At 41.5% G+C, this 22,306-nt stretch overlaps 1 protein-coding gene across 1 annotated transcript in view; it reads right to left on the bottom strand.

Annotated features, from left to right (window-relative positions):
- The window catches only part of sorcs3a (sortilin related VPS10 domain containing receptor 3a), a 246,077-nt gene that overhangs the window by 40,852 nt on the left and 182,919 nt on the right, over positions 1-22,306 (bottom strand). Inside the window, exons 10-18 of the mRNA XM_086210510.1 lie at positions 20,753-20,899; positions 18,845-18,947; positions 17,392-17,468; positions 10,763-10,854; positions 9,485-9,592; positions 7,412-7,529; positions 7,179-7,312; positions 3,284-3,397; positions 1,898-2,069 (exon numbers count right to left, since the gene is read on the bottom strand). Coding sequence (XP_086066636.1) covers positions 1,898-2,069; positions 3,284-3,397; positions 7,179-7,312; positions 7,412-7,529; positions 9,485-9,592; positions 10,763-10,854; positions 17,392-17,468; positions 18,845-18,947; positions 20,753-20,899 — 1,065 coding nt within the window. The remainder of the gene's footprint in view (positions 1-1,897; positions 2,070-3,283; positions 3,398-7,178; positions 7,313-7,411; positions 7,530-9,484; positions 9,593-10,762; positions 10,855-17,391; positions 17,469-18,844; positions 18,948-20,752; positions 20,900-22,306) is intronic.

The raw sequence follows: 22,306 nt of genomic DNA, 5'->3' as shown, positions 1-22,306 counted from the left end.
GTAGCGGCAGACTCAAGTGTCAGTTTTTGTAAGTCTCTTGGGAAGCTTTTGACAATAGTATTCACTAGAGAGTTGCAGGAGAATTTCCCGCAGCCACAGGTACTGTAATGAACGCTCCCCGGCGGTCCGTTTGTTGACAGGCAGCTACAGTATGAGAGTAATATCATCAGGCAGTTGTTGGAGTTCACGTCGCGATGTAGTGTGTTTAAGCAATGCAGATGAGCCTCGTGCATTTGAGACACTGTTTAAAGACACGCTGTTTAAATAAGTATGACAAGCTTGTGATTGAAGAAAAATATAGTCTATCTCTCTATAAAGTCCCTTTAACGCTCCACGCACACACACACACACACACACACACACACACACACACACACACACACACACACTGCAAACACCAAACTATGTTAAATGGCAGGAAATAATACACAGGGTCTCCAGTTCTCTTGGTCTCTGTCCTTTGATGGCAAATATAGAACAGCAGTTAAATTCTTTATAAATTGTTTGGGATTTGGTTGATGTTACTTAAGAAGAAGCCAGCAGTCCCTGCTCTGCCAAATGCTCACTAAAAAAATCTGTTTCTTCTGCAGAGTCTATCTCTAGAAGTAATTATTGTGCTGCAAAACAACCGATACAAACCCAGTTCCGAAAATGTATAGCATACTAATCTTATCATCTACCACAACATCTGTCCATGTTTCTGTCTGCTGGGTGTTGCAGCCTTACGCATTAAAAGTTTAAGTCAATTTACTCACCCCAAATAAAAATAGCAATTGCAGGCTTCATGAATATAAATACAAATTTAAGTTTTCTCAAACTGTACTGATGCCATAAGGATTTTTTTCCCCACTCTTCTGTTACACCACTGTAACTTCCCTCTCTTTCTGTCTGTTGCATTTATTCTAAATAAGACAATATTCCCATTACGATGTTTAAATGAGATTTTAAAGTCTAATGACAGAAGACTTATTACATCCTTAACGTTCCACGTCACAGTTTCAGGATTTGACCTCAAACAGGCAGTGTAATGTTGAGACAAGTATATTTTGAATGTTCTCTTATTGGTAATGCAAAGAAACAGTGTGTAGCCAAGTTTGTAGCTGAAAGTTGGAGCCTGCGTCATGAAATGCTGCAAAATCTCCTGTCAGACTTACTCCCGAATGGCGTGTGCATGACACGATGCCATCTGAGAATGAAGTTTGCATGTCATGAGTTTTGTGCGAGTACTAGAACAGTGGTAAACGTAGCTGATGAAAGCAAGAGGCCTTGACTCCTCACACAGTGATAGAACAGACACACTCTCCTTGCAGAGACAGAAAAGATCCCTAACATCTCTGCGGTTGATGTAAATACAGATGATCTGACAACGTGACTGGTGAGCCAGTGTTTCATTGACCAGGCAAACTTAGGATGAAATAGTTTTCCTAGTCAGCGCACAGTAAGTTTGTGCTGCAGGGTTGTGTCAAGTTCATCTTACAATGTCTTGTTCTGAAACCAGAATTCTGCTTCAGCAGATGAATTCTATACAGCATCAATGCTCTGATCCCACTAACACTGCCTTTCATTTTCGGCTCCTTTAAACTTGGGTGCATTAATATTTATATTTCACATATTAAAACTAAATAAACCTATTCATCCGTATGACTAAAGTAGTGGAGTGAACATCCAGCTCGACTGCTTTATAGGCGATTCAGGCTTCTAGCTTGCCATTCCTGAATATTTACTTCTCTGAAGCATGAAAATAGTCTTCCCACAACTCCCAGCTCCAGTGCTGCTCAGAGAGCGAAGGATGGACATTATTAGGGCCTGAGCCTGAAGGTACTTCAGGCGAAGACCCTATTAAGTTTTTTTTTCTTCTGCTTAGTAGCCACACATTAATGGTTGGTTGTGTTCTCACCTCATCCAGCTGAACCAGGAAGGTGACGTTGCTGCCCAGGTTGGCGGTCAGTTTGCCATTTTTGGTGGTCAGCACAAGTCCTTTGGGAGGTCTGTTGGGGCACTGTTGCTTTCGTGCTGTGTACAGTTCCTTCACTCCTTTGGTGCAGTTATTCAACACCACTTTACGGTACCTGTAGAGACACGCACAAGTTGGAAATTCAGTTTGCTCCTACTTTATTGTATGCTTTATTTAGTTCATTGTCTTCTGTGATTAAATGAATCATCTCGATGCTGCAGGAGCATGGTTTATTAAATATTGTGGCTGGTGCTTTTTATTTTTGAAGTATATGTGAGGAACTTTGTCTAAACTTAGGCTGTCCATGCTGATGACTAAGCAAGAAGAATAAAAGTGAATTGGAAATGGTTCTTATTTATTAAGTAATTGATTAATGCCGCAGCAAACCACACGCGAGATTGGTGATTCCTCAGCCTCTGTGGTTGTATTCATAACACTTGTTGAACTCATTTTTAAGCGTAACATAGCGGGAGCCTTTAAACAGCGATCTTATGAATCTTTGTGGCAAATTTGATTTGCAGTTGAAATTTAAATTTTTGGCCACAATGTAGCAGAGGTTTCATCAAAGTAAAGCGCTTTACTTTAAGTTATAAACAGCACAAAGTATTGTAAAACGCTCCATACTTGGGTGAAGACTAAAATTTATTTCTACAATATGTACTTCATGTGATTAAGGTAACTGGATCAGCGTATCACTGGGCCTACTCCAGAAACACTTTGATGGCCCTGCACACAAATGCTGCCACATCGAAACACTTCTCTTTGCTCTCCTTTATCTCTCACTTCATCAAATGAGGTTCTGAGGGACCATAAATCAATAATGATGAATCACATCAAGAAGTTGACACATTTTTTTCCTTCATCAAGAACTATAGCTGTTGAACAAATACAGTGAGGTACTTATATTACAAACAGTGTATCCCGCAGTATGACACTGTGTATCCCAAATGACTGCTCTCACTAACTGATGCACTCAACTTCTGTTTACGCTTGTGTGTTGATTCTCACGTTCTCTGGACTAACTTTTCACTAACTTTTTTTTTTTTTCTGGAAAACTACTTTTAAAAGAATAACAAATTGCAGCAAGAAGTTTGGCAAGTTCGTGCATATCAGTGTGACAAAACGAGCAATAACCAAATGGCTGGGATGTCAGCCATGCTTTTTTTACTAACCTTTATTAACTTTTACTACTTGTCTTTTTTGCAGGATTATTTCCATGAATGTTTAAGTTTTGTCAAGATATTGCCCTGGTAGAAGATGTCAAAGATGTAGCATGGATGTTTTTAGCACAACATGAGAATAAATGCAGTTGAATCAAGCCATTCTCACCCTGTGCTGTTAAAGTAGTTTTGACCTTGGCTGCAGCTTCTGGACACGGTGGAGGGGTTGAACCAGAAGGCTGGCCTGCAGTTCCCGTCGCTGCGGCGCTCATATCCATAATCACTGTTGGACGACAAAGCATGCACCTGATCAATATCAGCATGTGAGGAGGGAGATGTCAAACAGGGAGATCCACATCCGTGTCTTATCAGCGCGTCTGTAAGCGGCGACCATCAGCCTCAGAGACACATCATCATCAGTATGGACTGATGAAGGCTGCTGTTGACAAATGTGCCTCAGCCAGGGGCAACAGCGTGTGTGTGGATACACATTCTGGGATGCGAATGTCTTCACACACACACACACACACACGTATGACTAACTATCACATGCCTGTGAACATTATTCATATGTTACACAGCAAAGTAAGCAACTGCCCATTCTAATAGCAGCCCTGGCATTGATTAATCAATTAATTACCAGGGCAGAACAAATAAACAAAACTAACAAGCCTGTGGCTGACTAGTTGACTTTGATTCTGTGATTACAGCAGTGTGAACTATTCATTAATGGCCTGTCAAGGTGTATTGGCTGCACAGGCACTCCCAGGCCAACAGATAAAAGGTCAGGTATCCACTTAGAGACCAGCAGAGAGTATATATTTAGAGTCAAATTGAGTCGCGGTGTGTGAACTCTGCGAGTGAGGGCAGACTTACAGTTCACCATTTTCATGATAAGAAACTCTCTTCGCTCTTGTCCTCAGTGACTGCCATTGAAACAATTTCTTTGCTAGCTTTGAGTTAGATTAATATTGCTGCCAACAAAACCTTGAAGCAAATATTCTTCATAAAACACACTTTTAAAATTAACAAAGCAACATCTCAAAGTAAAATCATCTTTCACTGTCTCAAAGCTACATTATGTGGATTTTAGGAGCCTCTCCCGATACAAGTTTAATACAAGATGATGGTTTATTCAAATGTCATGTGCCTCTCGTGGGACTTAAAAGTGCACAGGCTGAGTTAAGTTGCTTGCTTGTTATCTTGCGATAACTTGTTATCATCACAAAAAGAAGCTTCATTATCCGATGATAGATGGTTCACACAGCATCCCAATGTGACGGGGAAAGTAACATGGCTGCCCGTTTCCTCAGATCTAGTTGTCAAATCATCACGACACAACAAGTTTTGTTATTTCGTGAAAATGAGATACAGTACCACCCTGTATACATGATGTATCAAATGTCGTAAACAACAGAAAAGTAAAAAGGGGTTAATTAATCTTATACTGAGATCTTGAAATGGGTTCTTTTGTGATAAAAAGGTAAGATAATATCTTCTAATAACAAGATAAAGACTTGAAAGAATTTATAGCTAATATGGCCTTCCTCATCTTCCGTACAAAGATGTACCAGAGTTATAATCCTGGAAGATATTCTGCACATTTCCTCAGTGAGCTACACAAAATCTCCTGGAATGAAAAAGATGTCAGTCTCCTTAACACAAGTCAACGTACAGTCAACATGCTGTTGAAACTGTTAAAGTTCTTGTGTCATGATGTTGCTTTACACTGATAAGAACCCGGATGGTTTGGGTAACTCACATCACGAGGAGCGACAGAAGAAAATCAAAGATGATGAATGACCGCGAGCCACGCTGCACTAAATGCTTTTATAAATGCATGGCATAGGAAAAAAGATCAGAGTCATTTGGAGCTGGACCTCATCTGTCGTGAGCTGCTGCGGTTCAGTTCCTCCAGATGTTTGAGTGAAAGCAATAACAGTAATCGTACCACGCTGATCTAAATGAGCAAACGCACCAGAGTTAAAATCAGCATCAGCCAGGTAGGAAAGTGTCCCGAACTGAACCACGTTTCAAGGAAATATACAGTCAAATGTAAAGGAAATCGGCACTGATCCTTTGGTCAACCAGCCAGTTATAACAACACAACTGTGTCCTATAAAGGAAGGTCAACACTATATATGGTCATCTAATACAGTTTAAATTACTAAAAACTGCAGCTGATCGTGAAGGACATCTTTTTCAGCATTGGTGGTTTCGAAAAATAAATTCATATTCATTTTAAATTATGTATCAAAATATTTTGGAGATAGACTGACTCAGAAAGAAAATAAACTCTACAGCAGCTCATGGAAACTAATTAGCGCTCCCTCTCTGCCCTTCTACAGACTGTTTACATAACTACTATGTGTAGGGTTGGCTTTTTCTCGCTCTCCTGCCATTACCAGATAAAAGAAGAACAACTGGTAAAGATTTGCATACAAATTGAAACTACATCTTCTCAACCGAATTACAAACGTAGCAGGTTGACAGACAGACACAGTGGGGACAGATATTACAAACAAATTGTGTACAATGATCCTAAACTTATCAGAATATTGGAAAACACAGCAAATTGAGTAAACTAATGAGACACATGAACAGCATATGCAATGGATTCCACTAAGGTGAACTTAATAGAATTGGCCTACTGAATTCGGGGGGGGGGGGGGGGGGGGGGTCTTGGCTCTGCGTTCTCTGGTTTTGCTTAGAGAGGTGAGCCAAACTTTAATCTATGAGAGAAGTGTTCATGTTCAAGTCCACAAAAGATTGAATTTTGAAATACTTTTATTCCAGTTATGTAAATTTAACTTCCAAAGATACCTCTTGTAAAGAGAGTCTGTCTTATTGAGTATACTGACAATGTTCAGTCTAGATGAAATAGATAACACACCAGGCTGAGTGCAAAGGACAGAAAAACCAACGTCACGCAACATCTTTCTGTTTCTCAAGCTTGTAATTTGAAATACAAACCAGTTGCTGTGCTGGAACACCATCTCTGCAGTATTTCCAGAAGAGCAGACATCCATCAAGCCAATTTTCCTCAAAATATGACTGTATCCACTCCATGGGTTCAGTAACAAATAGGGTTATTATAAAACCATTAGGACAAAATAATACATGTAAGAGCACAGCAATCTGAGGAGAACTTTAAAGCTGTAAACACATCAGCGGTATTGTCTGATCTGTGCTATTTATTTGTTGTGCTACAAATCCAGCTGATCATATTACAGCGATATGAGTATACGAGTTAAAAGGGTTGTTAGCATCTAAAGACTAAGCTGGAGTAAATGGAAGTGGATCTGAAACCAAGCGGCAGCTGAATGGTGTTTTAAGAGGTCAGAAATGCACTTAACTTAATGGCTGGTTGAGTCAGTTATGCTTCTTCATGTGAAGCAGTGACCCACCCGAGTGTATTTTGCCTTTCAAGTACTAGCAAATAAGTGTCTTGAGCTCACAAGGACGTTTAATCAACGTCGTCTTCATTCAGCCATATGCCCAGTCATCCACAATCACTTTGATTAGAGCTTAAAACAAACTAATTGTTGCAACAAGTCTGATCAGGGTGACCGTGAATGAGTGCAAGACCCCATGTGTTCTAGTTTATTTTTAGCGCCAACCAAAGTGTTTGTGGATTACTGAGCATACAAATGCACAGGAGAGTTATTAAACAGACATTTCTGGATGTTTTCATTTATCTTTTGTTGTTGTTACTGTTGTTAGCTTTTAGTGGCCATTAGCTTCACGCTAAATATATGTGGCTGACTCTTACTGCATTCTGGAGTGACAATGATGTCAAGTCATGGGGAAAAACATATTTGTGAACTCACAAAACACCTCTGTGAGCAGCTGGAAGCTCAAACGTTCTTCTTATACTTCTTATTGCAAAGTATCGGTTTAACATTAACAAGGTCAAAGTCTGCGTTACATCAGGTTGGGGCAGGAGGAGTATTCCAATCGTAAATTGCACTGTAGTCATATACATACTTGAACTGCACCAGGAGAAACACAGTCCCCTTCAGCAATTACAGGAGTGAGGGCTAAAAGATACAAAATCATCTTACCATTCGAAATCATGGGCTCTGCAGATACAAGACTCAGCCGAGAGGATTCTGGAGTAGTCTTTACCCAGCATGCAGTAGTTTCCAGGCCTGCGCTTCATGTAAATCTGTTTTTGTCCCATCACGCACGGCTCACCCTGTGGGCAATAACAACTGTGAGTGATACTGACTTTACAGCCTAAATTGGAACATGACGTAAAGCAGCATGAAGGGTACGGAGGCGGGACTTATCTCACCTGGTTGTGTAGGTGCCAGGTTTGATAGTCTTCCTCGGTGCACCTCCTACTGAAGATTGACTTATAGTCTATCTTGATGAGCTGCCATTCAGAACGGTGGCTGAAGTGTCCAAAAAATCTATGGAGCCACACAGAATACTTCATGTTGATGATACAGTTACTTACAAACCACAAGGAACCTGTCGGTGGCATTAAACTTTATGAGAGAGTCAAAGTAATGTGAGCAACTACAAGTGTTTTCTACATGAATGTTTTTTTGTTGTTGTTTTCTTTTTATTTAAGCCATTACAATTGTACTTACTGAGGAATTTACTGGTAACGTCACTGCAAAAAAACGAGGACACCAGTGCTCTGGTGATCAAACAAGTGTAAGGCTAGAAATAAACATAATATGAGTGCCGGTTGTGCATGGTTGTAATGGATTGGAGCAGCTACAGTGACCACGCTAGTCATGAGATAAGCGTGTTTCTGTTTTTTACTGTATTTTTGATCTTGCTAGGCGGTGACACTCCTGCAGGCATTTATACAGTAACAAAAACTCCACCAGTCAAAAACTGGTTCCAACTATTTGTTCTCCTGCGCTTTCAGACTTCTATGACATTGTAGCTGTAGTCCAGATCTTAGCTAATCACCAGGTGAATAGTACACCTGCAGGAAACTTAAAAAAAAAAAAAAAAGGTTTAAACTTTGAGCTGGGCTGCACGTTGGTGCAGTGATCAGCTCTGTCGCCTCACAGCAAGAAGGTTCTGGGTTTGAGTCCCGGCTCAGGCACGGAATCTATCTGCGTGGAGTTTGATTGTTCTCCCTGTGCCTGCGTAGGTTCTCTCTGGTACTCCAGCTTCCTCCACAGTCCAAAGACATCAAGAGGGGACCAGGTTAATCCAGACTCTAAATTGACCGTAGGTGTGACTGTGAGAGCCAATGGTTGTCTGTCTATATGTGTTGGCCCTGTGATGGACTGGTGACCCGTCCAGGGTGAACCCCGCCTCTCGCCCGAAGGCTGCTGGGATAGGCTCCACCCCCCGCGACCCTTAACAGGATAAGCAGTAGAAAATGGATGGATGGATGGCAACTTTAAGCTTTAATAACAGTAGTGTCATTATGATTTATCAATGCCTAACACATCTGGCAAATGACTTCACTAATTTTACACTCTGGTGGCCACCAAGTTTTTAGCCAATACTAGCAAACCCCACAAGTATTGCTTACCCATTGGTCAGTAGTTGCATTACGGCTAGACTAGTGTGGAGGCAGGCTTTCACACAAAGAGGAAGAAAGGTGATGCAGATAAACCCTCCAACTCAAGCAAAAAGATCTTGATCGCCTCCTGGTGGTGGGTTGCAGTAGCCGACAGATTATAATTTCATTTTAAACTGTTCTTACCACACCGATATATGTTTAAGTATTAAACTCTCAGATTAATTTTGTTTGAAGTACTTATTTGATGCTATAAACGGGGGTGTTATGACATAACTGACAACCACTCAACGTAAGTTGTGGAGACATTTACAGATTTCTCACTTGAATTTCTCTAATTTGTGTATGACAAAGTCAAGGGGAATGGGACAATAGGCGAACTCTCCAGGTAAAATATACAGTCTATGATGATATTAAAAACAATTTCTTCATCCATGTAAGTCATTGAGAACTTATGCCAGTTCTTTAAATAAGTCTACAAACAAGTCCCAGTAGTTCAGTGAACTGCCACTAGTATGGTGATTGTGCCTTTATTGGAGGTAATTAAAACACTTTTGCTATGATTGAGTATTTGCAGGGTGCTCAATTGGTGACTACCCTTGTAATAGCACCAAAAATCTGACTAATAGCCTACGTGACTCATTAACTGCCGCTCACAAAGTGTGGCCAAGAAAGATATAAAGGCCCAGTGCTTTGAAAGGATGCCTTGGGTAAAGCTCCCCCATCCGTCTAATTTTTTTGCTACCAAGAAATAAGCCAAAGAACTGAATAGAACAGAAAAAAAAAAAAAAACCTTTCAGTATACCCTGAAAGAACACACAAAATCAACACCTTTTAGGATGTCATTTGTGCCTCTTGGGTTTACTGTGGACTTACGTCATGATCTGGTTCTCTGCCCCGGCCTCCACCAAAACGCCGTCCACGAACAGAGGCACAGAGGAAAAGCTGTGTTGGGTCCACTGCCTCCCCTCGTCAAAGCTGACCCTGTGTATGTGTGTCAGAATGCATTCCCATCACAAACCCAGCAACAGCAATGGCACGGAAACAGACGTTCTCTATTAGAGCCTGGTCATAGGGGAGGATTTAGGTAGGGATCAGAATGACTAGCTTGTCTCAACAGACGCCGGGTCTCAGAGTCTCCATGCAATTAGCTACAGTAGCTTTGGGTAAATGTCAAAACTGTCTGATTACCAAAGCCAAGATGCACAAAACTGCTTTCAGAGCTCATGAAAGAGGACGTGTTTTGGTGTCAAAAAGCGAAAGAGTGACGTCCCAGGTCCTAAGTAAGGTCTCCACTAAACAAGACCAGAATAGAACTGTTTCATGTTTGAGTACAAAACTGCAGTGGGAGACAGCAACAAAAGAAGAAAAGAAAAAAAGGGCAGCTTTCATCATTGGGGCCTGGGCGCTATTGCTTCTGACAGCTTATCAACACTGGTGCTGCAGTGAGAACAACTAGGAGTACCTGAGTGTGACGTGTCGAAACACTGCTGAGGTCTGAACTTGGGAGGAAATAAAAATCCCCTCATGCTGTCACGAACCACCCCCCCCCCCACACACACACACACACACACACGCATGCACACACCTTCATTTGGCTAAAAGCAGAGAAAAGCATTGCAATGCAGCTATTATGAGATTTGGGGTGGGAAGTGTAAGACTGGCTGTTGCTTTGAAGGCTTGTCTCTCTCCTGCGTTCCAATTTCTCTACCATCTCACTTAAATTGGTTGGGAGACAAAAACCCAGCAGGCTACACTTCACTGTCTCTTTAATTAATTTCAAAAATTGTTGCAAATGCGACTGAAGAACAGATTTGGTCTCACTTGGATTAGCCTGCACTGAGGCAAAGTGTCGGCATCCAATTTGGCAAGAGAAGGCCAACATGCTAATGAAAACACTAAAAGGGAGGCTCAGAATGCTGCCGGTTAATGATAAGTGGCTTGGGAAAAAAAATCTCTCAAATTAGATTGACTTTTTTATGCAAGAGCCACAGCCAGAGTGCACAGCTAAATGGATGGAGTGTCACGTATAATATATACATGCTCATTTATTTGGATCATAAGAGCTGATTTAAGCTAAAAATAACTGTGGAAGAAATGAGAAGTAATTTAAGAGTGGACAAGTGTCCAAAAAAGTTCTCAAAATGGACGCACCATAAGTGTTTGGTTGGCACAGATGGTTGCTTCACTGCAACAAGGGCCCCTCCTTTATCCAGGAACCACACATTGTGTTCTTCTTCAAAGATCTGAAGAGACAAGCAGACATTTAACCACATGGAACAGGCATGCATGGATAACATTGTGATATTATTAAATCTTCAGATAGGAAAAGCAACATTCGCTACATCCCACCTCTGAAAGCTTTAGTCCAATTATAGTAACAATATTTTCAGTTACAGGTTTTTAACCCTTTAAGAGCCAGACAATTCTATCAAAGTGGGATTGTGATAATCCAGGAATGCCTCGATGCAATTTATTCTAATTTCAAACAAACACTCAATTGCACTCCAAGATGAACTGAAAAGATTTTAGTCATCAAGGTCAAAGGGATGAAGGTCAGATCAAATGATAAAAATATCTCAGCAACACCTTGAGGGATTTTCTTCAAATTTGAAACACACTCTGCCGAACTCGAGGATGAAAGTAAAAGATTTTGGCAGTTAAAGGTCACGGTGACAGGAAAAACTGCAATGCTACATTTTTACGTCATCTTTCAGCCCTATTAATCATTTTCTCAACTTAACGTTCAAAATTGTTCATGCATGTTGAAAATTGTTCAGTTGTTCAGTTTTGCATACATTAAAATCAGCAAGGCACATATCTGACTTGCATATCTGTTTGTCTTTTGTAAAGAGTTCCTATGCCGACCATGTAAACCAGTGGGTGCCAGAACTGGACTCCCAGCGAGACATCTCATCTGTGCAGTGCTCATGTTGAGAGCCAGTACTGGTGTCTGTGCATTTGCCTGAGGAAAACCTCAGAGTTTGCAGTGCCTTTAATAAATGATTCCTCCAAGGGGGCTCCAAGACTAGCCAGTGTGGAGACAATAGTTTGTTTTTCCACTTTCTGACCTTTTAGCCAGAGCTTGACCCAGTGCTTTGAGGTGAGGTTCACACATTCTTTCAACGTCAGTTGGAGCCGCAAAGAAAGGGCACTCTCCTAAACCTTCTCTGCATCTGTTGCAGTTATTTTCAAGAGGAAAGTTGAAATACAGAAACTGGCTCTTCATAATTATAATTTTCTTCTTGACCTTTTCTAGTTTTAAAAAGGTCAGAGCTTAAACATGTGGAGCATTTCCACTACCTTTTAATTGACTTAATAGAATGTGAAATTGAACAATACAAAAGACGAAGGTGTTCAAAAATGAATCTTTTTTATTAAAATGATACCAAACATAATAACGCGCAAATCATAAATACAGGACATAAAACACAACAAAAAGATAATATTTAACATGTACAATGATGGACTAAAGCTCTGTAAAGATACTGTAACAGCTGTACCCAGCAAGGGCCAAAAAAACTGCAGAGTCCATAGAAAGGGAGGTGACAGTGGATTGAGGAAGGACAGAGGGGATGATGAGGAGGAGCAGCAGTGTTAACCGAGTTATGGCTACAGATCTTTATTTCTAACATGATGAACATAAAATAATAAACTTAAGTTAGCAAAGGAAGTCAAAACTGCTTCGACCTAAAAAATGGAAGCTAAAGGCTGAATTCAAACATAGTAACACTGCTGGTTGCAAGTTGAAAGAGGTGGTCTTTCAAATAATTAGTTGATGCAAATAAAAACAAAGGGGCAGCACGGTGGTGCAGTGGTCAGCGCTGTCGCCTTACAGTCAGAAGGTTCTGGGTTTGAGTCTTGGTTCGAGCACAGGGTCTTTCTGTGTGGAGTCTGCATGTTCTCCCTGTGCCTGCGAGGGTTCTCTCCAGGTACTCCGGCTTCTTTCTAGAGGACTAGGCTAATTGGATACTCTAAATTGGCCGTAGGCGTGGCTGTCAGAGTGAATGGTTGTCAGGCTGAATGTGTTGGCCCTGCCATGAGCTGGGACAGGCTCCAGCCCCCCCACAACCCTTATCAGGATAAGCAGTTGAAAATGGATGGATGAATGGAATTTAAACAAATTGCTTCCTCTAGGTGTTAAATGAACATTATCACCCTGAAATACTCCAGGGCTGTCATGTCGAATGTGAGGGTCCTTATTCCACTTATTCACATTAGCTATGAACAAATGCAGCCATAACACAGATAACACGTGTCGGGGCTTTTTCCATCTTGGCTGGATTGGCACCAACCCTCCATCTGCACATTTGGGTGCAGGCCCTGCATCATGCTGACCAGCTTGGCACTGTTGACCTGCCCCGTGTCGTTCCCACCACAGTGGGTGATGAAGATGATGATGATGATGATGATGATGATGGCATCAGTGGTGCCCTTCTGAGACTGGAAGGGAAAACAAACAGAGTGGTAATAAATGCTTTGAGTAATAGAAAACATTTTTTATGTTGACTCAACTCCGACATCATTCAGATGTACTGTCATTTTGTAGCGTTTTACTCAGGTGAGGAAGACCAGCACTGATACTTGCAGTTTCTTCTGCATGTAGCAGACATGGTGAGGCAGGACAGGTCCCCAGAGCACTGCACTGAAAGAAATTTACATGTTATAAAACTATAAAAACAGACTTTTTTTTGCCAAAAATCAAAGTCAAGATAATAACGTGGCAGTTAAAGAAACAGAGATAATAATGGCGACTATTCAAGTCAGTAAAATAGAAGACATGACCTATTAAATCAATTCACATTTAATCAAATGCTCCATTATTAAAGTTACGTGAAAATCTAAATTAATAATTTACTACTAATTTTACACTGATAACAGCAACACTGGACACTTTTTAAATCAAAATCTAGTGTTGCAGTTGATATATATATATATATATATATATATATATATACATACACACACACACACATATATAGTGTGAGACATTTAAATTAATTTATTCAAGAATAGTTATAGTCTCAGTAATGGATTGATAACTTTTCTAAGTTTTTTTTTTTTTTTAATAAAGAACCATTTTAACTTACCTGAAACATTCAGCAGGGAAGTCCAGCAACCAGCAACCAGCAACCAGCGGCAGCAAGGTGAACTACAGCCTAGTTTGTTAGCTTTAGCTTGTCAGACAACTAGCTGGGCAGGTTCGAGCTTGGTCAGCATGTTTCAGCGAGCACAATTTGTGCAATCAGCCTGCCTAAGCTCCGCCCAAACTCTTCCTCACCGCCCAATTTTGGATTAGACAGGGCTATGTGACGTAACACACTGCCAACCTGGTGACAGCGGACCTCAGCCAAGAAACCAACAGGGAATGTCACGAGCTAAAGTAATGTACTTTGTCTTTCTTATACTTCCACAGATTCGGTAATGAGTATCACTGCTCCCTCCAGCCAGGTATACTATTTTAAGTGTGTTGCAGTGAAGCAGGACAGGAGTAGCTAACCAATGCGAAGACACATCTTCAGGAAGCCATACTGTTGTTTGGAAAGTGCAGAACACCACCAAGTGAACATGCGGCATTGAACATTTGATTTGGACTAGCATGATATCAAATTTTACTTTGTGCTGCCTCGCTAGAACTCACAACACAATGTCATGCAATAACTGACCAATTAACTTCACATTCCACGGTGGTGGCACCATAAAAAAATACACCAATAGAAAGCCAACTATGATCGTGTCATGGTCAACACACAAAATCCCTGGATTAACTGAACATGATGCTGATATCCAAGGAACCATATCCTAAAAAAACGATTTGCACAGTGGTTGCTTCATGTTGTGTTCTCTACCGTATTAAATAGAGAGACAAAAAAAACTTGACAGTCACCCTGCAGTGAGTTGGGACAGTTAGGAGTAGTTATGCAGCCTTTGTTCATGCACCTCTCCATCTTTCTTGTTGCTTCCATCATATTCCAGTGATTTGACATTTGCCCAGTAGAGTGGGGCATACAGTATGTGGCAGAAGGTTAACATGCATTTGCTTGCTCAGTTTGACATCAAACACAGTGATTACAGCCCTCCTTGTTTCTTTCACTGATTTCAGTGAAGAAAGAGGAAGAGTGCTGTGCAGCAGTTTTCACGATTGAAAATCAGAGCCAATCAAAATGTGCCACTTGTCTCTGTATGTAGGAGAGGGCAAGTCCAGCATTAAAGCTTCTTTGAAGATGTTCAGGCCAACTAGGCAATCGAAATCAAAAATCCAGAGTCAGTCCATCACTGAGGCATGGGGGAGACGCTAAGCAATGACACGTTGTAATTGGTGATGATGACAACAGCCACGAACACAGTGCTTTGAGTTTGGAGTCTGAGGGGCTAAGCAATCAAGTACGGCACAGGGCCAAAGGTTTTTTTTAAGCCATTAAATGACAGGCCAGAATATCGGATGATCCAAATTGGCTTAATGAAAGGCTGCATTTTGAAATTGATTAATAAAATATTGTTAGGAAAGCCTTGTTGTAACAGCCGGAATCAAAGGGCCTCAGCTATTTACCATCTGGTTTTGAGCTGCATTACCATGGTAGTGATCATGAAGCCACCGTCCACTGTTAAACCACTTTGGAACACAGACATTTTGCTTTTTACTTTTGAGAAGAGAAGCTCTCAATCGGTACAATATGACTGAGACAACAGTGAAGAAAACCCTTATGAATCAAACTAGTATTCTGACTTGTTCCTTGCCATTGGATCTCTGATGCATAAACTGTAAAATCTAGGCAAGTAAACACAGCAGCCAGTTCAATAGGGTGGTGTGCCTGATATTTTCAGCAGCGCAGTCAAAACACAAATTCATAGCATAAGACTACTGAACACACAGGTAACGGGGACATTTTTAATATTCCTTCCCTGAATCATTTGTCATGTAATGGAAGTTTTTTTCACTATTTTTTTTCACCATTTAAGTTCCAAAACTTTATACATTATTCAGTTTATTAAAGTTTTCAAGTAGGCATTCCAGTCTAGTATCAGCTTTTAGCTTCCAGCATTCAAATTGCATTTTCAACAGAAATGCAGTTTTTTTAGTTTTGTTTTCGCCTGCCTATCCTCAGTCATGCTGTGACTGTAATAGTCTCTGTACAATTTTACATAATCATTCTGTCTACATTGGCAAAAATAAGATTTTGTGATGACACAATCCACAAATTCTTATTCTTGCATTTGGATTAAAATTGAATTTGAAACTTCATTCACATTTGTAAAATATTCCAGGAAGTGTCAATGCAGTTAGGGCCAGTGTGCGTTGTTGCTGTTTTGAACCTTAAGAGCAGTTAGAATGTATTTTGAATGGGCCACATTTACCATGTTTCAAGAGTACAGGAGTCAGAATGTTGGCCAGAGGCAGGTTTGACCAGCTGTTCAGCGCTCATACATGTAGGATGTGACGGTTTGCCCACCCCACAAGTAACAGTGACTCTCAATTCTCAGTAACCACAAAAAAATGTGTACAAATTAACAATGATGATATAATAGATAAGCGTCCACTGTTGTTCTTCTCATTATAAAGTGCATATTGTCACCTTCTTAACATAATGATAACATAATTGCCTAAGTCATATTTTGACAAAAACTTTTTTTTGCTTAAATCAACTCCTTATGAAGGGGCCGGCATGGCTCAGGGGTAGAGTGGCTGTCTAGCAACTGAAGGGTCACTGGTTCAATCCTCACTTCCCCCAGTGACCATGTCCAAGTATCCTTGAGCAAGATACTGCGCCCCTAATTCCTCCTGATGGCCCTGCGATGATGATCCAGATAAATGGTTTATGTTTTATCTCCAGTTTTTTGTGTTTTCTATAAAACATGGCTTAGGCAATTATTTTAAGAAGGCGACGATATGAGCCTTAAAGTTTGTAGCAATAATGCTAGTGGGGGAGGGGCACAGAGGATGGCTGGGGGTGTGTGTGTGTGATAAGACACAAGTCCAAAATTCAGTTTCACATCTGGGGAAGCCAGCAGCTCCTGTACGTAACAGCAGCTACTGTACGTAACAGCAGCCACTGTACGTAACAGCAGCTACTGTACGTAACAGCAGCCACTGTACCTAACAGCAGCCACTGTACGTAACAACAGCTACTGTACGTAACAGCAGCCACTGTACCTAACAGCAGCTACTGTACGTAACAGCAGCCACTGTACCTAACAGTAGCTTCTGTACGTAACAGCAGACCCTGTACGTAACAGCAGCCCCTGTACCTAACAGCAGCCACTGTAACTAACAGCAGCCACTGTACCTAACAGCAGCTACTGTACCTAACAGCATCCACTGTACCTAACAGCAGCCACTGTACCTAACAGCAGCCACTGTACCTAACAGCAGATACTGTACGTAACAGCAGCCACTGTACCTAACAGCAGCTACTGTACGTAACAGCAGCCACTGTACGTAACAGCAGCCACTGTACATAACAGCAACCACTGTACGTAACAGCAGCCACTGTACATAACAGCAGCCACTGTACCTAACAGCAGCCACTGTATGTAACAGCAACCACTGTACCTAACAGCAGCCACTGTACCTAACAGCAACCACTGTACCTAACAGCAGCCACTGTACCTAACAGCAGCTACTGTATCTAACAGCAGCTACTGTATGTAACAGCAGCCACTGTACCTAACAGCAGCTAGTGTACCTAACAGCAGCCACTGTATGTAACAGCAACCACTGTACCTAACAGCAGCCACTGTACCTAACAGCAGCATCTCAGGCGTGGTCTGGATGTGACTCTCACCTGCCTCCAGCTGTTCCCAGCATCTGAGGATATGAACATGCCAACATTGTTGTATGACAGCTCGGCTCCGATATTTCCTGCCAACAGAATACGTGACAAAAGCACAGATCACACAGATACAGTATTATATGAGGGACATATCATATTCATTACCAGCTCTATTTTTATTCCACTAGAGAAGCTTTGCAGTTAAATACAACTTTTTTAAATTTCCTCCTGGCCCTTGATTCAGCTGCTGAGTTCAGCCTCTGTTCCTCTTCCCGTCTTTTTAAAGCTTCCCTCCCTTAAGCCCTCTGCCTCTGATTGGCCACCAGTCAAGAGCTTGCTGAGAGGCAGAATCCCTGGACGTCATGGCCGTGCTGGGCCCGGAGCAGGTGACTGAATGAAAACATTTGGGATCAGCTGACGTCAGAGTCCAAAGCCCTCTACTCACTGGGTACTTTCATCATCATGCTGGCTTTCATTCCATGCAAATAAGATAGAGCAGTGATGAGTGAGTTCACTACTGAGTACCTGCATCCTCCATCCAACATCATGTGAGGAGGAGTTCTGTTACAACACAATGCCTCTAAAGTGTTTGCCTGCAAGTGTGCAGCAAGCGAACTGGCATCTTCTGTTGATCCGTTCTACTTTCTTGGCCGCGGTTCAGTAAATAGGCATGGGTTTGATCGGGATGGTGTTTGTCATGTTGGTGAGATGATCTCTGCACCAGCTGATGTCTTAAAAGGCACAGCGGGCAAAGTGAATCACAGTGCCAAAGCAAAGGCTTGGCCAGCAGAACACACACACACACACACACACACACACACACACACACACACACAAACACAAACACACAAACACACACACACACACACAAGCTCTACACAGACACACTGTGTAAGCATGGCTTGGAGAAGATGCATGTTTATTCAGCAATCTAACACTCAAGCAAAGACAAAACACACAGATCCAAAGGCAAACACACACAAACACACAGAGACCTTTTCTTCTGCTGACAACTTCACTGGTGCAAACACATCTCTTTAGTTTTAACTCTTGGCTTCAGCTCCCTCAAACGCTCTTCCACTTGCAGGCTGACATACAGCACACTGCACAACACAAGCTGTTTGCTTTTTCTCACTCATACATAATTGACTACATGTCCTCAAAAGAGTTTTCTTTGAAATGAACACAATACATCCATAACAATTAGTCAACTGAAGAAGTGTTGATTTAATAGTGCCTCCCAATGTAGTACAAAAAAAAAATAAAAATCACTGAGATAGAGGGGAGAGGGCATGGATCCAAAACTACTTCCTTTTACAACTTGAAATTCAATTCACTCTGCAGTTTAATTCAGGCCAGAAAATGATGCATATAAAAGACAAGAAATAGCTCAGTGGAAGTATGTTATTTACTCAAGGCTCTGAGGTTTAAGCGCACTCTAGCTGCACTGAGTCTTTAGTCTTACCTGTGGCAACTATGATCCCCGGAGCTGAGCTCTTGGTAGAGATTGTTCCTGACAAGTAAGGGTTCTCTGACATTTGTAGTTGGAGATGGAGTGAACAAAATGGCTGGAAAACAAGGACAAACCAGGGAGCTGCATGAGTATGTCAGCACAGAAATAAGCTGACACAGACGTCAAAATACCATGTATTCATCTGAGGAGACACTCATCAGCCATTTAATTAGCCATTTATGAGGATGATAGGGTCAGACAACAGACTAAAAGGGGTAAAAAAACAAAACACTTCCATTATTCTGTGCCTCCATATGTTTTGCTAATTGCATTTAATCTGTCATTAATACAAAGAGTGATGGAATTTGCATTAAAGTATGAAACAAGAGTCTCAGGGGCATGCACACAACAGAAGACAATTACATTTGTTCACAGAGCAGAAAAAAACATGTCTGCTTTCATTGTGGCAGCAGACAGCGTGTCATGGGTGTCAGGGCATCAAGGGCAGCAGGACTGAACAAGGTAATCAAAAGGAACCTACAGCAGTAATTAAAACAAGACATGAATGCAAAATCACAGCAAGGCCACGCAACACGACCCAAAAATCACCTCGCTAACATCTTCAAGTCTCCTACAGGATTCCTCCTGTCTGCCTGTTGGTTTTAGCAGATGAGGCTGTTTAATGAGGAGGGAGGCACATTAACAGCGCAGGATACAGATCCACCGTGGCACCGCCTGATCTGACTCATTCCTCCACTGCCCCAAGTGTATGTCATTTGGTTAAGATCTTCATTATACGCTAAGCATTGCAAATCAGAGAGGGCATACGTGTGCGTTCCAGTGATGCAACAGCCACAGCATCTTCTGTATGAAGGGGCTTAAGAACCACCTTCTAAAAGTAAAGCAAGCGGGTGTAGCAGCTAGCAAGTTCATCAATGAAATGTATACTTTTGTTTTACAGATTCGTCAGTCACCATAGTTGGGTAATATTTTTTGTATTTGACAGCCCAGCAACACTCATTAACCAATGACTGATCAGTTCATTTAAAAGTTAGATACCGTGCAGCAGAAGCATGCTGGCGGCTTTTCCAGTTCTGCTGGGGTCTGGCTGCATTTTGCTGCAATTACATAGCTGGAACACTAGTTGGTGCTATGGCCTCGATGCTGCTGTATTGAGTTTCTCTGTGTATTTTCAACATTGGGGGCAGAAACTGAGTGAATAATTTTGGAGTTTGAGCTGATAAATGTAGAGTTCCTGAGTGCTGCTTGTCAGACTGCATTGGATGCTAGGGGGAAGGGTACACAGTGATAGGGACAGAAAGCGGAGGTTATGGCATTGATTTGACCCACAACTATAAATCCAGCTTTATGATGTATCACATGAGCATAAAAAAGCAGAATTCATAATGTTTTGGGCATTTGGGCGGCCAACACGGGCCACTGAGGTACCAGGTTTGGCTTAGGCTAAATAGACTTTGCTGCCTTTCCAGTTGGGTCACCATTAATCTGATGGAGACTTTTTCAAGAAAAATGATGTTTGCAATGTTGCACAGTCACACACCGTTACTGAACACACTAAATATAGCTGCAGTAAAAACATCTGAACGATAGCTGCCATAATACTTGATGATTTTATATGTAAAAAAACTCCATTAGGATATTGATACTAGATGATCCACGCAGAAAAAAAAGCATAATATCTGGCAGTATCAGTTTTATTGCACAACCCTAAACAACTGACTTGACTTTCTTGAGAACTTTCCTGGATGAAATGGTCCATTATTACTTTAAAGAACAGCATAAAAGTATCTGCACACCCATCAGCTGTTAAGAATAGAAGTATTAATAAATACTCTCGTACCACAGTAATATTTACATCTCCATTTAATAACAAAGTAGAGTAAAGAAACAGTATCTCACCATTATGCAGTGGATGTCGTTTCCCTCCAGGTCAGTGGTGGGGGCCTGCAGGAGCCGCCAGTCCCGGCCTTTATTGTAGGTGATGAATGTCTTGACCTGGTTGTCTTGCCTCTTGTTAGCGATCAACATGCCTTTGATACCTGCCACCTGATGGACACAGAACCATAACAGATTGGCTCTAATCTTCTTCCTATTAATGCAAACCAACAGAGGAGCTTTTATATCTCTCAAACGCTTCCCCAGCAGTTTGGTTCTCAGTTGCAGGAGATAAAGTGTACCCGATGCACCCATCAGAAGGGACGTTACGTGGATTGTCGCAGCAATCTTCATAACACAAACTCAGTTAAATGTAAACGGTCTGCTTATTCTTTTCTACTGCAGCTGACAACATCAGCAGAGTCAGCTGTGTTTTCCAACACCCTGCTAAGTGCTATCAGTAATTATATTCTTACATGTTTCAGCAATTCAGACAGAAAAAAAGCAAGACCACTGACATGAGACTGGATCTCCCTTCACACCAACACATATAGACACACACTCCTCTTCTATGCTCCTGGCTGTTACTCATACGCCTTCCTCAACCAAACCTCGGTATGATATGCAGTAGAAAGGACAGAGCGTTTCCAAAAGGTTTCCATAGTGAGAGGCTCTAGTTGGATGTGTTTCCCTCCCTGAAGGGGCACGTCTGTGTAAGTGGCACTAATAGGCAGTGCCTCTGACACTGTCAGAGAAACATGGAGCTCGGGATGGATGCGGCTAACGAGGGTCCTCCCTTCCTTATCCAACCCACCTGTCTATGGCTGCAGTAATTATTTATTTCCCCCCACCTCTCTTATCATGCATACTCATGTGCACACACACACACACACACACACGCACACACTTACAAAACACTGGCATGCAAATAGGAGAGGTATGCCATCCTATCAGCAGATTTTTCCCTCAATCCATCACTCACGGCACCCACATTCTACTTTTTTGACAACAAAGTTAAGGACGCAGACATAGATCTTCTTCTACAGCACAGATGAGTCTCAGCAGTGCAGCATTAGATGAATACCACAGCATTTTTGGAAATATGCTCATGTGCTACAAGTGGAAATAAAGGATGTGGGTTGGGTTGTAAAATGTCTTGAGCAAAGACGTGAACATCCTGCTGGTCTTAATAATTTCTGGTACCTCCAGTGAAGCCTGTCCCAGAAATGTGAGTTACTAATTTGATGTACAAGTGGTAAATGGTGCAAAATCTTTTATTTCTTAATGCCTTTTTATACTCGACTACCATCTCTGATCACTTGTACATCACTGGGATCTGCTGACTTTTATCACACAAAAGGGAATTAAACAACAGAACTGGACTGATCAGCTTTTATCTTCTGTGCATAGAGCTCGTTTTGCATTTTACATAAATTCAAATGTAACCCTCATACCAGAATAGAAGACAAATACAGTGTTGTGGTTACATAACATCAGCTGATTACTGCATTTACAATACAGCTATTGTAGCATGACAACTGTTGCGGTTATTGTACCGATGGACTAAAATAATAATAA

This window comes from Aulostomus chinensis, chromosome 8 (assembly GCF_037954235.1).
Source record: "Aulostomus chinensis isolate RoL2024-O1b breed Wild chromosome 8, RoL_Achi_v1.0, whole genome shotgun sequence".
Taxonomy (NCBI): domain Eukaryota; kingdom Metazoa; phylum Chordata; class Actinopteri; order Syngnathiformes; family Aulostomidae; genus Aulostomus; species Aulostomus chinensis.
Note: the sequence above shows the minus strand (reverse complement) of the source record. Positions and strands in the feature narration are given on the sequence as shown.